At 45.5% G+C, this 13,916-nt stretch overlaps 1 protein-coding gene across 10 annotated transcripts in view; it reads left to right on the plus strand.

Annotated features, from left to right (window-relative positions):
- LOC6576252 (mitogen-activated protein kinase-binding protein 1) overlaps positions 1-13,906 on the plus strand; it is a 64,473-nt gene extending 50,567 nt beyond the window's left edge. For 3 of the 10 annotated variants that reach the window (XM_015165064.3, XM_032729408.2, XM_015165062.3), the window contains 18 exons: positions 1,236-1,327; positions 1,756-1,999; positions 2,070-2,279; positions 2,343-2,762; positions 2,825-3,547; positions 3,615-4,855; positions 5,960-6,270; positions 6,336-6,475; positions 6,677-6,721; positions 7,928-8,033; positions 8,332-11,022; positions 11,247-11,342; positions 11,444-11,589; positions 11,651-11,726; positions 11,915-11,989; positions 12,056-12,247; positions 12,696-12,852; positions 12,920-13,906. In XM_015165064.3, the coding sequence (XP_015020550.1) occupies positions 1,236-1,327; positions 1,756-1,999; positions 2,070-2,279; positions 2,343-2,762; positions 2,825-3,547; positions 3,615-4,855; positions 5,960-6,270; positions 6,336-6,475; positions 6,677-6,721; positions 7,928-8,033; positions 8,332-11,022; positions 11,247-11,342; positions 11,444-11,589; positions 11,651-11,726; positions 11,915-11,989; positions 12,056-12,247; positions 12,696-12,852; positions 12,920-13,130 (7,176 nt within the window). In that variant the 3' untranslated portion in view covers positions 13,131-13,906. The remainder of the gene's footprint in view (positions 1-1,235; positions 1,328-1,755; positions 2,000-2,069; positions 2,280-2,342; positions 2,763-2,824; positions 3,548-3,614; positions 4,856-5,959; positions 6,271-6,335; positions 6,476-6,676; positions 6,722-7,927; positions 8,034-8,331; positions 11,023-11,246; positions 11,343-11,443; positions 11,590-11,650; positions 11,727-11,914; positions 11,990-12,055; positions 12,248-12,695; positions 12,853-12,919) is intronic. The other 7 variants (XM_015165068.3, XM_032729409.2, XM_015165065.3 and 4 more) reach the window with 3 other exon arrangements.
- The last annotated feature ends 10 nt before the right edge of the window (positions 13,907-13,916 follow it).

The following is a 13,916-nucleotide window of genomic DNA, read 5'->3' on the forward strand; positions in this document are numbered from 1 at the left end:
AGTGCTGACTTTGAAACACAAGCGAGTCAAAGGCTCGCGCATTCCTCTTGAATTCTGCTAACCAGATGATCTCAGCTCAGCTAGGCGTTCGATATGTCTTTCCCTCTCTCACTGCGACGCAAATTCAAGCCACGGGTGTTTAATGAGTTTTTGTTGTTATTATTATTATTGTTGTTGTTGTTGTTCGATTTTGTTTGAACTGTTTAATTGGTATTGCGATTTGCAGTGCTTCAAGCTGCTCGCCCACATATAACGAAAGCTATATCTCGCTCTCCACATGAATATATATATGGACATTCCGCCCGACTTGTGCAACTGCGTCACGATTGCCATTAAAACACTTGACTCGTACTTCCTGTCCTTAAGCGACAGACATACATATGTATCAATTATGTACATCACACACTTTATAATAACTGAAGTGATATATATATATAAATATATGAAGCTTTATAGCTGAGTCTTCCATTGAATCCATTGGGTACTGATAGATGATTCTATATATTTCGGACCGCCTCAGATGTGGGTCAATATCGTTCTTTTATGCCCATGCGAAAAGATTTCAAGTTTGCTTGAATTGAATTTTCGCGCTTTTAGCAAGGCTTTACCTAGCCAAGCACTTACTGTCTTTTTGTTAGCATGGCGTATACTTAATATTTGTATAGCATAGCATCATGCGAATTACAGTTAACCTTGAATGGAATTTAGTATTTGTTTACTTAGTTATTGTGTTGAAATAGTTGCGAACGCACTGTGTTCAAATGCTCTTTGCTGATTTTTTATTTTTTTTTATCTGGTTATGTTAATTGAGATATATGTGAAAAGTGTTCAAAAAGAGGTGTATGTTAATGAATTTCTTAAATCTGTGGAGGTTTATATTCTATAAATTATTTTCTAAATAAAATGGAATACTTTGCTGCTGCTGCTATTTTTTTCCAATATTTTATAATATTAATTATGTATAATTTAATAATAAGTAGTATTTACTGTTCACAAATACATATACTATTATCCACAATTTATATAATATAACATGATGATGACAAATACAACATTCTGTGTCAATTACGGCTCTTATATATGTATTTTATTTTTATTTATATTTATTTTACTGTACATACATATTTTTTATTTACGTACATATACATATACATATTTTTTATTTACGTACATATACATATACATATATTTCATTTCATATATTCATATATATTATTTGCTCTCTTTCATTACAGATAAAACTCAAAAGAGTCTTGGGTCTAACTGTCTGCAGCAATGCGGCACTCGACGTGTCGCCAGTCAGCGGCCTGCTGGCCTATCCTGCAGGGTGAGTCCTTGAGCTGAAAAGAACACAATCGCTTGAACAGTGATTCAAGTTAGATTGGAACTGAAGAATCAGCGAATTTATTTTTGTTTAGCCTTCACGAAATTTGGTTTTATGACAGCTCTAAAAGCTGCCCTTATAAGGATATATACTAAATTTAAAATTGATTTGTTTCTGTTTGATTAATTATGAGTTCTGTGTGTGGGTTGACCATGACCAATGCCTAACTAATTAATTAGTGACAGTTTTATTGAAAGAGTTTTGTCATAAAGCCAGCCAAAGCGGAATGGGATTCAAGAAGCAATTCGCTTGAATTGCGAATGGCACCCGCAATGTGGGCACATATTACCAATATATATATATATATATATGTTTACATGTATATGGATTGTCATATATGTTTTGCTCTTTCTCTTCCGCCCCCTGCGCAGCTGCACTGTGGTCCTGTTCAATGCCAAGCGTCACACACAGGCCTATCTGGTCAATACCTCCCGCAAAGCATTCACATCAGTTGCCTTCTCGCGCTGCGGCCGCTATGTGGCCACCGGCGAGTGCGGCATCAATCCTGCCATCAAAGTTTGGGAACTGGAGACGCCCAATGGCAATCTGGAGCAGTGCAGCGGCGGCACAGTCATAGCCGAGTTCGTAGATCACAAATATGCCGTGACCTGTGTGGTGAGTGGAAAGCTGTCTATTTATTTACTCGACTACTTGTGCTTTAATGTCTACTGCATTGCTCTGGCAGGCATTTTCGCCCACGGGCAAGTACCTGGTGTCGGTGGGCTCGCAGCACGACATGATTGTCAACGTGTTCGACTGGCGCGCCAATCTGAAAATGGCATCCAACAAGATTAGCTCCAAGGTGGCAGCCGTGTGTTTTGCCGAAGATGGCAGCTACTTTGTCACCGTGGGCAATCGACATGTCAAATACTGGTATTTAGAAGGTGGACGCAAGGTGAGTAACATACACATAGACATATATACAATTTAACAGAAAGTAATTCCAATTCGATTGCAGTACAAAGATCCAATTCCCCTGATGGGTCGCAGCGCCATTCTGGGCGATCTGCGGGACAATGATTTCTGTGCCGTCGCCTGCGGCAAGGGCATCTGCTCGGAGAGCACCTATGCCATCACACGGCAGGGGCACCTGGTGGAGTTCAGCTCGAGGCGGCTGCTCGACAAGTGGGTGCAGTGCCGCACCAGCAATGCCAACTGCATTTGCGTCAACGAACGCTTTATACTCGTTGGCTGTGCCGAGTCCATCATACGCATCTTCAATGCTTCCACGCTGGAGTACGTGACGACGCTGCCCAGGACTCACTACCTGGGCGTAGACGTTGCCCAGGGCATACAGATCAATCATATTATGTCTGTGCCCCAGCAAGCCAAGTTCCCAGATTGTATTGCCATGGTCTTTGACGAGCAGCGCTCCAAGGTATGAACTGGAAGTAAAGTGAGATCGAGGTCGTCTTACATTTCTCCTTTCTATATACGCAGGTCAGCTGCGTCTACAACGATCACTCGCTCTACATTTGGGATCTGCGCGACATATCGCGAGTGGGCAAGTCCCACTCGTTCCTCTACCACTCCACGTGCATTTGGGGCGTGGAGACAGTGCCATATAATGTGGAGCGTGAATCTTCGCAAACATTGCCAGAGGATTGCTTCGTGACATGCTCGTCGGACGACACGATTCGTGTCTGGGGCCTGGACAATTGTGCCAACAATGAGATATACCGCAAGAACATCTATTCCAAAGAGCTACTCAAGATCATCTACAGCGACGAGGAGCTGCAGTATATCAAGGACCAGGGCTCCTCGCTCTTTGACAAGACGGGCAGCTCCAGCTACGACGGCCGCAACGGCGTGCGCTGCATTAAAATTAGTCCAGATCTGCAGCACTTGGCCAGCGGTGATCGCTGCGGCAACATACGCGTCTACAGCCTGCACAACCTGAAGCTCTTGACCACCATCGAGGCGCACGAGTCGGAGGTGCTCTGCCTGGAGTACTCCAACGAGAAGATCGAGCGCAAGCTGCTGGCCAGCGCCAGTCGCGATCGCTTGATCCACGTCTTCGATGTGTCGCAGAACTATTTGCTGCTGCAGACCCTGGACGATCACAGCTCGTCGATCACTTCCATTAAATTCGTCGGCGCTGGCCTCAACTTCCAAATGATCAGCTGCGGCGCCGACAAGTCCATAATGTTCCGAACTTTTCAGGTAAGTGCCAATTGCTCTTACTCAATTTAAATTTTCAATTCCATTATTGAATGGCTTCCGGTTGCAGGGCAACATATTCATGCGCGGCACGAATACCTCTGGCAAGACAACGTTGTATGACATGGAGGTGGACTCGAATGCCAAACATATTCTGACCGCTTGCCAGGATCGCAATGTGCGCGTCTATGGCACGCAGAATGCCAAGCAGACGAAGACCTTCAAGGGCTCCCACTCGGACGAGGGCAGCCTGATCAAGCTTAGCCTCGACCCCAGCGGCATTTACGTGGCCACCTCCTGCACGGACAAGACGCTCGCCGTCTATGACTACTACTCCAGCGAGTGCATGGCGCGCATGTACGGCCACAGCGAGCTGGTGACGGGGCTGAAGTTCACCAACGACTGTCGCCATCTGATTTCGGCCAGCGGCGATGGCTGCATCTTCATCTGGCAGGTGCCGCACGACATGATCGTCACGATGCAGGCGCGCATGTCCCAGCAGCGTTTGCGCTCGGGCATTGCGCCGCTGCAGCGCCCATTGGCGCCCATTTCGCCGCCCGATGCCATCGTGGTGGAGTCGCCCATCAGTGAACTGGAGCATCAACAACAGGCGCCCAAGTTTGTCGTGGCTGAGGAGCAGCCAGCCAACCGCCATGCCTATCGACTGTCCGACGTGGGCCAGCTGCCGCAGTGGGCTATGCGCAAGGCGGCCGACTCGGATAGCGGCGCTCTCTCCATACCCACGCCCATCAATACCGCCTTGTCCTCTGCGACCATGCACGCCGCCTCGTCCATGGGCAACCTGAGCTCCTCGCCCAGTCAACAGCTGGGCGTGGCGGCGCCTCGTGCCCGTGGACGCTGGGCGCAGCGCAGCAGCCAAGCCCTGGAGACAGAGGACATGCGCTCCAACTCGGAGAGTCCGCTGGGCACAGTGTCTTCCGTTGGCGGTCACAACATACCAACCTCCGATTACAACAGCGCCTCCTCCAAGGACATCATGTACAATCAGACGTACTTAAGCGAGGACTCGTCCATTGACTCGGGCATGGAGACGCGGCGAGAGCTGAAGTTCATTGGCAGCAACAACAATGGCACAATCCCCAACATCTCAACAATTACCTCCAGCACAAATACTCCGGCTGCTGGCAGCGTTGCTCAGCAGCGGCTGCAGCTGGACAAGCGCAAGCCCGGCATGCGCTTCGATACGCACAGTCACGATCACGATGGCGACATTGAGGACATATCGGACGGCGAACGCACCAGCTCGGATCACGGCATGTTCTACAACAACATGGCACCCAGCACGCCAACGTGAGTTTGTGGAGTGTTTGTGATGGGTGGAGTGGGGAGGGGGGAGAGGGGAGGCAGGAGCACATGAAATACTTATCAATTAGCAAATAATTGTTGAGCAACGCTATGTAGGCAACGCTGACTGAATGGACAGACTACTATCAACTTGAATCCATTTAGACTTCATTCACATATACAAACACACTAATTTGTAGCTGTTATGCATTAAGATACAGGCGTGTAAAATCCTTCTTTCCATATGACAGACTTTATTAACTAGGGTTTCCTTCTACAAAAGTACATAAATGATTGACATTGATGGGAAAACGGTAATGAAAGTAAAATGATTTAATTGAAATTTTTGATAAATACAAGCTGAAATTAGTGATAAAGAAAAGAAAATGTTTGTAAATCAGCTGGAGTTTTCATTAAGGACTCTGCTCATGTGAGAACGTCTAAAATTTGTGATTTGAAATGGTCTAACGACGAAAATTAAAGTATTTAATATATACATATATGTTAAACTTATAGTATAGTATATATTAATATATAGTATATATTACAATATCCCGATTATTCGAAGTGGCAAGGGCATCAGTCTTTTTTTCGGATTTACACAGAATTTCAAATTATCGAGAACGAATTTTTTTCAAGGGAATAGAATATTTTCGATTTACTGAGATTTTCAATTTAGCGGCGTACAAATTATCGAAACTCAACTGTATTATATAAAGGGTTCAGTAGAGTAGAATTTGTGTGAGATGAAAGAGTGAACGTTGACTAAGACTTAGTTGATTTCTATTTAATTACAAGAACTTAGATATAGTCGAACATTATACAACACTTTTATAGTCCACATTAACTCTGAGCTGAGTACAAAAATTAATATGTTTTTGACTCAATGGTAACTTTATTTAACACTTACAAATTGTTTATGTATTTTTTTAGTCATGAATGAAACAACTTAATTCAGACCTTATGAACATAGAATACTTTTGCCTTAGTCTGGCGCGATTTAAAGTAACATCAGGCAGCTTATTAGGCGCCAACAAAGTTGCAAAGTTTAATTACTTAATTTATTAACAATGTAATCATAAAATGCAAACTATTCTGTTTTATGCACAGTGACTTCAAGGTGACCGCCATGAACGAGGAGGAGCTGCGCAAATCGGTGCGACGACAGAAGTTCGAGAAATCTGGCCTACAATTAGCCACGGCCAGCGGCAATGGCAGCACCCATACGGCGAGCACCGGCACAGGCACTGGCACATCGGATACGGAGGATGAGGGCTCGACGCCCAGTGCGGAGAATGCGGAGCGCTCGTTGGCCTCGACGTTGGGCGGCAGCTCAGAGAATTTGGCACAGAGCAGCAATAGCTTTTTGCATGCGGCACTGCCCGAGGGTCCTGGACTGTTGCTGGAGCGCGGCACAAGCAGTAGGCTGACCTGAGCACATCTCTTTAATAGTTTATACTAATTCAGTTTAATTTGAATGTCGCAGGTCGTCGCAGCATCAGCGCCAAGCATAACAATGAGAATGGAAAGGTCTCGGCGCCGCCTACCATTACGAAGTCGTACACGAGCACCAAGAAGGAGGAATTGCTGCAGGTCATCAACAAGGTCAAACAGCAGCTGGAGAATGTGAGTGGAGGGTAGCAGGGGGGGCCGAGGGGGCCGAGGGGAAAGGGGACTGGCAATTGAATATCTCAGGCAGCCAAGCCGCCTACCTTTTTCTTTTGTTTTATTTTTTATGTCTTATTTCGCATTCTGTTTTGTTTTGTTTTCCTTATGTGTTTTTATGAATCAAATGTCAACCCAAAAAAAAAATATTCGATTGTTTAGGGTACGCACAAAAATGGCATTAAAAAGTTAAATACCATAGCTGAGGTGAGAACTGAAACGCAGTTAAAAACTAAATTAATTTTTGCTGCTGCTTTACGACTGATACTTGCCTTGCATTCACATTCTACACTACGCACGTCGAGCTGTCCACTAAATTGGCATTCCATTTAACGAATATAAAATATCAATTAATTATTTCAAATAATTGCAATTATTACTAAAATGTAGACTGCATTGCTTAAGCAGCATGATTAATCCATTTTAAGAATTCTCGATCAGGTTGAATAGCTTTGATTATATGATACGATATGATGACTGCCTATATGTTAGGCATTTCATTGCTAGACACCTTTAAGATCTATTGAGAGGGGAGAATAGAAGACGCCATTGTTCTCTGTAAAAATGGTTTTAGTTAAGATAGCATTATAGGAAAATACTCTATTGTACATATTTAGATCTCATTCACGGCTATATTTAAAGCTCTTCGCTCTCTATCAATAGTTTAAATTATACTTTCAAAGAGAAATGTGTTATATAATATTTATATTTATCAATTGTTACCAGTTTCCTAACGCAAGGTGATAATCTGTTGAAGAATTTATGTTTTCTGAGAGATTATATATTTTTAAATTATTTATATATTTAATATTAATAGTGATTATAAAAAATAAATTTTGTTTATGTAGCATATTAGTATAGTGCATTATACTAATTTTATAATTAGTATATCCAATTATAAATATAATCGTCTAGTTGGGAAATCAGTATATCAACCTGAGTCATCTAATTTGTAAATTATACTTCCAGTTAGGGCATACTAATTATATGTAAATACCAAAGAAGCTGTTGGCCAATTGAATTTCCTAATTAGTCTTAGAATCGCTCATAACGATCTTAATAATATTATGAGCCTAAAGAAGAATCGAGAGGAATGTTTTATTGAATACATGCACCCACCATTCATATTTGCCATAAGTTGACCTAATTTTAGCAGACATTAATTAACTAGCGTCAACTGCTTCATTGACAACTAAAGTTGACCTAAGCCTACTCCGAATAATTATTTAGTGCCCAATCCAACATAATAAAACCATAACACCAAAAAATGCTATTAAAAATACTAAGAAAATCGCTGTATAAAAACAGAAAATGTTCATAATGCCCAACATTAACAACATTCTTAATTTATATAAAAAATATATTAATTAACTCTATCCCTGTCCCTCCCTCTCTCTGTCTTTCTATTAATAGGTCGGCCATAGACCACTGCGTGGCAGCCATAGCATCTCGGATCTAAGTCTAGCTGCGAACTTCGATGGATCGCGCAGCACGGGACCCTCGCGCTATACGAAGCCAGGTAAGCATCGGACGCTTGAGTCAAGCTTGTAGATGGCTTTGATGTATTCCTGAAATGAGTTAAATGAAACGTAGGCTAATCCGTCAACTCTTACAATACGCTGCCTCGCCCACTCTCTCTCTCTCTCTCTCTCTCTCTCTCTTTTTCCATTTCTTTGTCTCTTTAACCCCCATTGCGCTCACCGCGGCCCGAAATGTGTTGGTAAAACTAAATCATTTGGAAACGAATCTTGAACATGTGTTTTCTTTTTGTTGCTTTTGTTTTGTTGCAATTTGAACTTGTTGAATAACCCCTCCAGTTGATTCCCCCGATAATTCACAGTATATTAGATCAAATGCGGCAACTGCTGCGCAACAGCAGCAGCAACAACAGCAGCAGCAGCAGCAGCAGCAGCAGAAGCCGCCTCAACAACAATATCCTCAGCCATACGGCTGCCCTGTGCCGCAGTTCTTTAATAGCGCCGCGTCCAAGTCGAAGCTGCAGCAAAACTTTCAGACCATGCGCCAGGTGCAGCAGCACTATCCGCCCTATCCGCATCACGTGGGCGTTCATCAGATCCATCCGCCGCCGGGCGTGCCCTTTAGCCATGGCTCCGGCTCGTATGTAACGTCGAGGCAGACCACGGCGCAGACCACGCCTCGGCCGAGTGCTGCCAAACGTAATCCGGCGGGCAACAATCGTCGCACGCCGAGCATTCTCAAGCACTACAAGTCGTGTCCCGTTTCGCCTGTGCACGAGGAGGTGGAATGGTCGATGGAAGCGGAGCGAGCGGCCCCGGTGGAGCCCAAGCGGCACTCGGTCTATGCCGACGATGCGCGCACAATTCTGGACATGATCCATGCGGACACCGAGAAGATGATCGATGAGATAACACGCAAATACGGTGATCTTGATGAGCCCGCCAGATACCCCGCACTGCCCGCCTCCTGCTCCATGCCGGCCAATCTGCGTGCCCTGGACAGCGCCAGCGGCAGATCGACGCCAACGGCGACGCCGCCACGCGCTCAGTACTATGTCTACCGAGAGATCTATCAGTGCGAGCGCAAAGTCTCGCTCTCTGACATACTGAAGCCGGAGCAGTTCGTCGAAACCCAGCAGCGGCTCGAGGAGGCGCGCTTTCTGGAGACGCAGCGCCACTCGAGTGCCAGCTTCTTCCTGAGCAGCTCCGGCCAGCTGCCGCATGAGCTCAGCCAGGAGTCGCTGCTCTCCGATGGCGGCAGCTACTGCAACAGTCTCGAGAGCGTGCTCTCCGACGAGAGCGACTGCAAAAGCGCACCGCTCGATCCGCCCTCGCTCGACCCGCACCGCCCACTGCAGGCGATGCAGTGCCATGCGGGCATACGGAACTTCATTTTGCACGGACCCGTGTCCAAGTCGTATGGCAGCAGTCCGAATGCCTACGGCAGCTTCGACTACTACATGCGGCAGGAGACGGCGGCTGCAGCCTCGGCAGCCACCTATGACAGCTTCGATGTCACTGGCTACAACCTGAAGCCGCTCACTCCGCTGCCCAGCTCGAAAACCTATCCACGTCTCGCCTCAGTGCCAGCAGCAGCAGCGGCCGGAGCAGGAGGAGGAGCAGCCACTGCGGAGCACATACCCACGCTGCGCTCGAAGAACAAGCAGTACACGTCGGGCGTGAACAAGAGTCTCAGCACAGACTTTGCCCAGCAGCGGCAGCAGCAGCAGCGCAACTCGAATCCTCTGGCGCAGTCGAACGGGCAGTCGTACGCCCCGGCTCAGGGCCAGTCGAGCAATCAGCTGATGTTTGTGCGCAAGCAGCTCAAGTCGTCGAAGCCACCCGTACCGGCCAAGCCGCACAATCTGGTCTCCACGCTCACGTGCAATGTGGAGAAGAGCCAGGCCGGCGTGGGCACCTCGAGAACGGCCACGGTGGTGCGACAGTTTGAGCACAATTTGCTCAAGTTCGAGCGGGAGAAGCAGCGATCTCAGCAACGCACTCAGCCCCGACCCACGGCGTCGGCCATGAGGTGTTCGGTGAGCAGCGGCGCCTTGGCGACGCACAGCTGCCTGAAGAAGGTGTCGCGCTTCGACACCAGTGAGAGCAGTCGCCGGGCCACGAGCGTGCGCCAGAAGTCACGGCCGAAGATCAGTGTGCGCTTCAATACTGTTTCGCAAATCAAGTATACGCCCAGTGCGAAGAGGGAGCAAGCCAACCTGAATGACATCAATAGCAACGCAGTTGAGTCGGAAACGGAGACAGAACTGGAGCTGGAGGCGGAGACGGAGGCGCCTCTGGTGGGCAGTCTGCCCAGCGATTATGGTGGGGAGCGCAGCTTTGAGATGTACTTTGCCGAGAATGGAAATGCGCCCGAGAACATGGAGAATATGCAGAGCCTGAAGCTGTATAAGAAGCCCGAGCTGCAGGCTGTGGTCGACGACATCCAGCAGGAGCGGGTCAAGCAGAAAAAGAATAGAGATAATGTGGAGCGCTCGGGTGGCGGTGGTGGAGCCAACTCCACCAGCAATCAGTGCCAGGACATAGCCAAGAAAATAGACATTATAGAGAAACTGATAGCCATGGAGGAGCGCAAGATTGAGCAGATCAGAAAGGCCACCGAGACACGCTTGCGTCCCTTTGCCTGCAACTCGAAGGAAAAGGGCTACGTGAAGAGTTTGACCATGAATTTCGATATGCTGGCGCGTGCCCAGGACCAGCAGTCACAATTGGCCGCCGATCAGATGGCCCCGAGTGATGCGGATCTCTGTGCGTATGCGCGTCACATACGCCGGAATTGCAGCTTGCCGGATGTGTTGGAGAGCTCCGACTTTGGCTACCATCGCACGCATAGCAATGACAACGGCAATGGCGATGGCGATAGCAATGATGTGGAGCTGGCCAAGGAGGTGATTGCCGACGATGATGACGATGATGATGGCATCGAGTTCATGCATCGCGATGCGGATGACGATCAAGTGAATGCCAAGAGCGATGCTCATCAGGGGCTGATCATCGATCGTCTACAAGGTTTGAGTGCTTGAGCCTCGATGTTGTAAAATCCACAAAAACATTTTTGTTTTTTTTTTCTCTCTCTCTCTCTCTCTCTGACACTCTTACTCGTACCATATAAGTTGTACTCTTCACACACGCATATTTATTTGCTTTATTTGCGGCACAGACTTGATTCGTGTAGCACCTGCCCCGGCATGTGAACCCCGCCTAACTAATAACCGTCTACGCCTTACTTACAGGTAACCCCAAATTGCTCAATCCCATACCCATTGAGGAGTCGTCCATTCGTCGCGCCTGCTCGCTGAGTGATCTGCATATGGGAAACTTTGGCAAGCGTAAGCGCCACGACAAGCTCCCCACCCCCTCGCTTCAGCTCGAACTAATTGTCTCTCTTCTCTTCTCTCTTCTCTCCTCTCTTCTCTCATCTCATCTGCAGCCAGCAAGTCCAACGGCACGCCCCAGAAGCCAGTGGCCCAGCATCGCAGCGGCAACGTGACTCGTTCGGCCAGCAAGCGGAACAGTCTGCAGGGCAAATCGGCCCTCGGCGCGTCCAGCAACTCCATGAATGTACTCAATCAAGTCGTAAGTAGATGCCACATGATCCTTAACCTTAGCAGCCTAACTAAAATTGATTATTTTACAGAGCGACTCGGAGCCGGAAGACATCAATCGATTGCGGAGTGCGGGCAGCGGACAAGGACGCAGCAATGGAGCTATTGGTGGGTATTCTGGTTTAAGATGTGTCTGTTCAAAAGAGTGCTCGACTTGAAGATGCTCTGTACTTACTAAACTAGAGCATGCGCTTGTCACAGGCTTTGCCATCAAGGCTGGATCAATACTCATCTATATAATATGAAATTAGCTAAACTCCGAGCATGAAATTAATCAACTCTCTCGTGTCTTGCAGCTACCTCACGACAGTACAGCAACAAAAACCCCAACGCCAACAGCAATCGACGCAAGGCTCCAAGTTTCAACAGTGGTAAATTTCTTGACTATGTCTATGGGAAGCTAGAACAAATTAATCAATTTGTATCCATCTATGCAGGCACAAACATGCAGGACGACTCCAGCTCGGAAGAGACTCCCAACATCGCTGCAGGCAATAAGCCAGTGGTGCCGCCCAGGCCCCGTAACTTGGGCTTCGATCACAAGAGCAAAGTGAACAACAACGCGCCCAATGCGGCCACGCCCAAGCAACGAGCGGGAGGACTCGGGGATGACTACGAAACTGCTGAATGTGAGTGCCAGAGTGGAAGAGGTTGAATATTCTAGATTAGATGAATCTGAGATTAAGCAGAGAAGCCTTATAAATGAAAATCATGGCCTTGAGAATGTGCTAGATAAAACGAACCTCTGCAAAAGTTGTGCAGTTCGATCAGTCACTGATAGACGAAAAATTGTATTTATTATACGAGGTCTATTCATTGTTAATTAGTTAATTATAATTAGTTAATAATATCTATTGTAATATCTATTGTGTATATTCCAAAGCTATTCATTCATTCCCTTAGATATTATAGACTCTTGCCAAAGTTTTCATTCCAATTCTCGAGGCACTACATAAAATTATTGTTCGTTATCGAATATACGAAACTCGCAAGCCACATGCTTCCACTGCTCACATCCCTAACTCTAGAGAATAGATTAGAAATTCTAAATGCAATTCTAAATTTCATTATTTCTAGCCGAGGCCCTGGTGCACAATGTGATCAACAAGTTGTATACGACGACGCAGTCGGCAATGCAGCTGCATGCGAATCTGAAGAACTCGTTGTTACTGAAGGAATTGGAAAATGCTGTGATTATGTCCCGGAATATGCTTGGCAGTATAACTCACAATCGGTAAAGTCGAAGTCGAGCTTAAATTAAGACTGATTCACTTATATGAATCACATTGTGTAATTTGTAGACAAAACGAGAAATCGCCCTCGGGCCAAGGCTATAATGTTAGCAGCGGGCCGGCTGGAGGCGACCTTGGAGATGTTAACAATCGTGAACAGATATCAGGAACAGGCAATCTGGAGAATGGCGAATATCTTATGATGGTCAACAACTGTGCCGATCTATTGAGCAATTTACGCACTAAGCACAAACCCGACGACTGTGAGAATAACTCCTAGTGTGTAGCGTTTATATTAGGCTAATAACAACAAATGACAAAAGCAAACAAACTAAATGGATTAAAACAGAACTAATATTTATTAAATTTAAACACTTCAAAAACAACACTAAAACTGGCGAATGGCAAACGACAAACTAAAATACCAACTTATTTGTAATTGATATCTATATACTATATTATATAAAAATACGTATTAATAGCTATTGTAAAGATTCCGTTTTTTTTTTTTTTTTTTTTGTTTGTTTGTTTATTTTTTAGTCCGATTTTGTAGCTTGTAAGTAAATCTGCGTATTTGTGAGCGTGCATTTTTTTGCTTTGGTCTAGATTAATTCACTTTTGTAAAGTGTGAATTGAATCCGTAGCGCTTTAAGGTCTATAAGCAATTTATATTTGTTAAGTGTTATTTAAGTTTCGTTCGCCTGCAGCGGCAACCAAGGCGTGATTCAATTGTTCTTCTCATCCATGTCAAAAGTGAAATTGGCCATAGATGTTATACAACATAAACATTAAACATATTAGCAAAAACAAAAAACTGCAAAATATTTGATTTATATTGCGATTCTTTACCTTAGAATCAAGCCAACATACATACATATAATGCAGTAACACGTAAAAATGATTGTTAATGAAATATGAAATTTTGTATAATTTGTCAAGAAAAATATTATTCTATATATTATTCCACATACTCTGTAATTATTTGATTGTACTCGAAACAGTTATACCTAAGCATTGAAACTAAAACTCTTAAAATATATATATTCTACACTTTAACATTACAATA

This window comes from Drosophila mojavensis, unplaced genomic scaffold, assembly GCF_018153725.1.
Source record: "Drosophila mojavensis isolate 15081-1352.22 unplaced genomic scaffold, ASM1815372v1 contig_36, whole genome shotgun sequence".
Lineage (NCBI taxonomy): Eukaryota > Metazoa > Arthropoda > Insecta > Diptera > Drosophilidae > Drosophila > Drosophila mojavensis.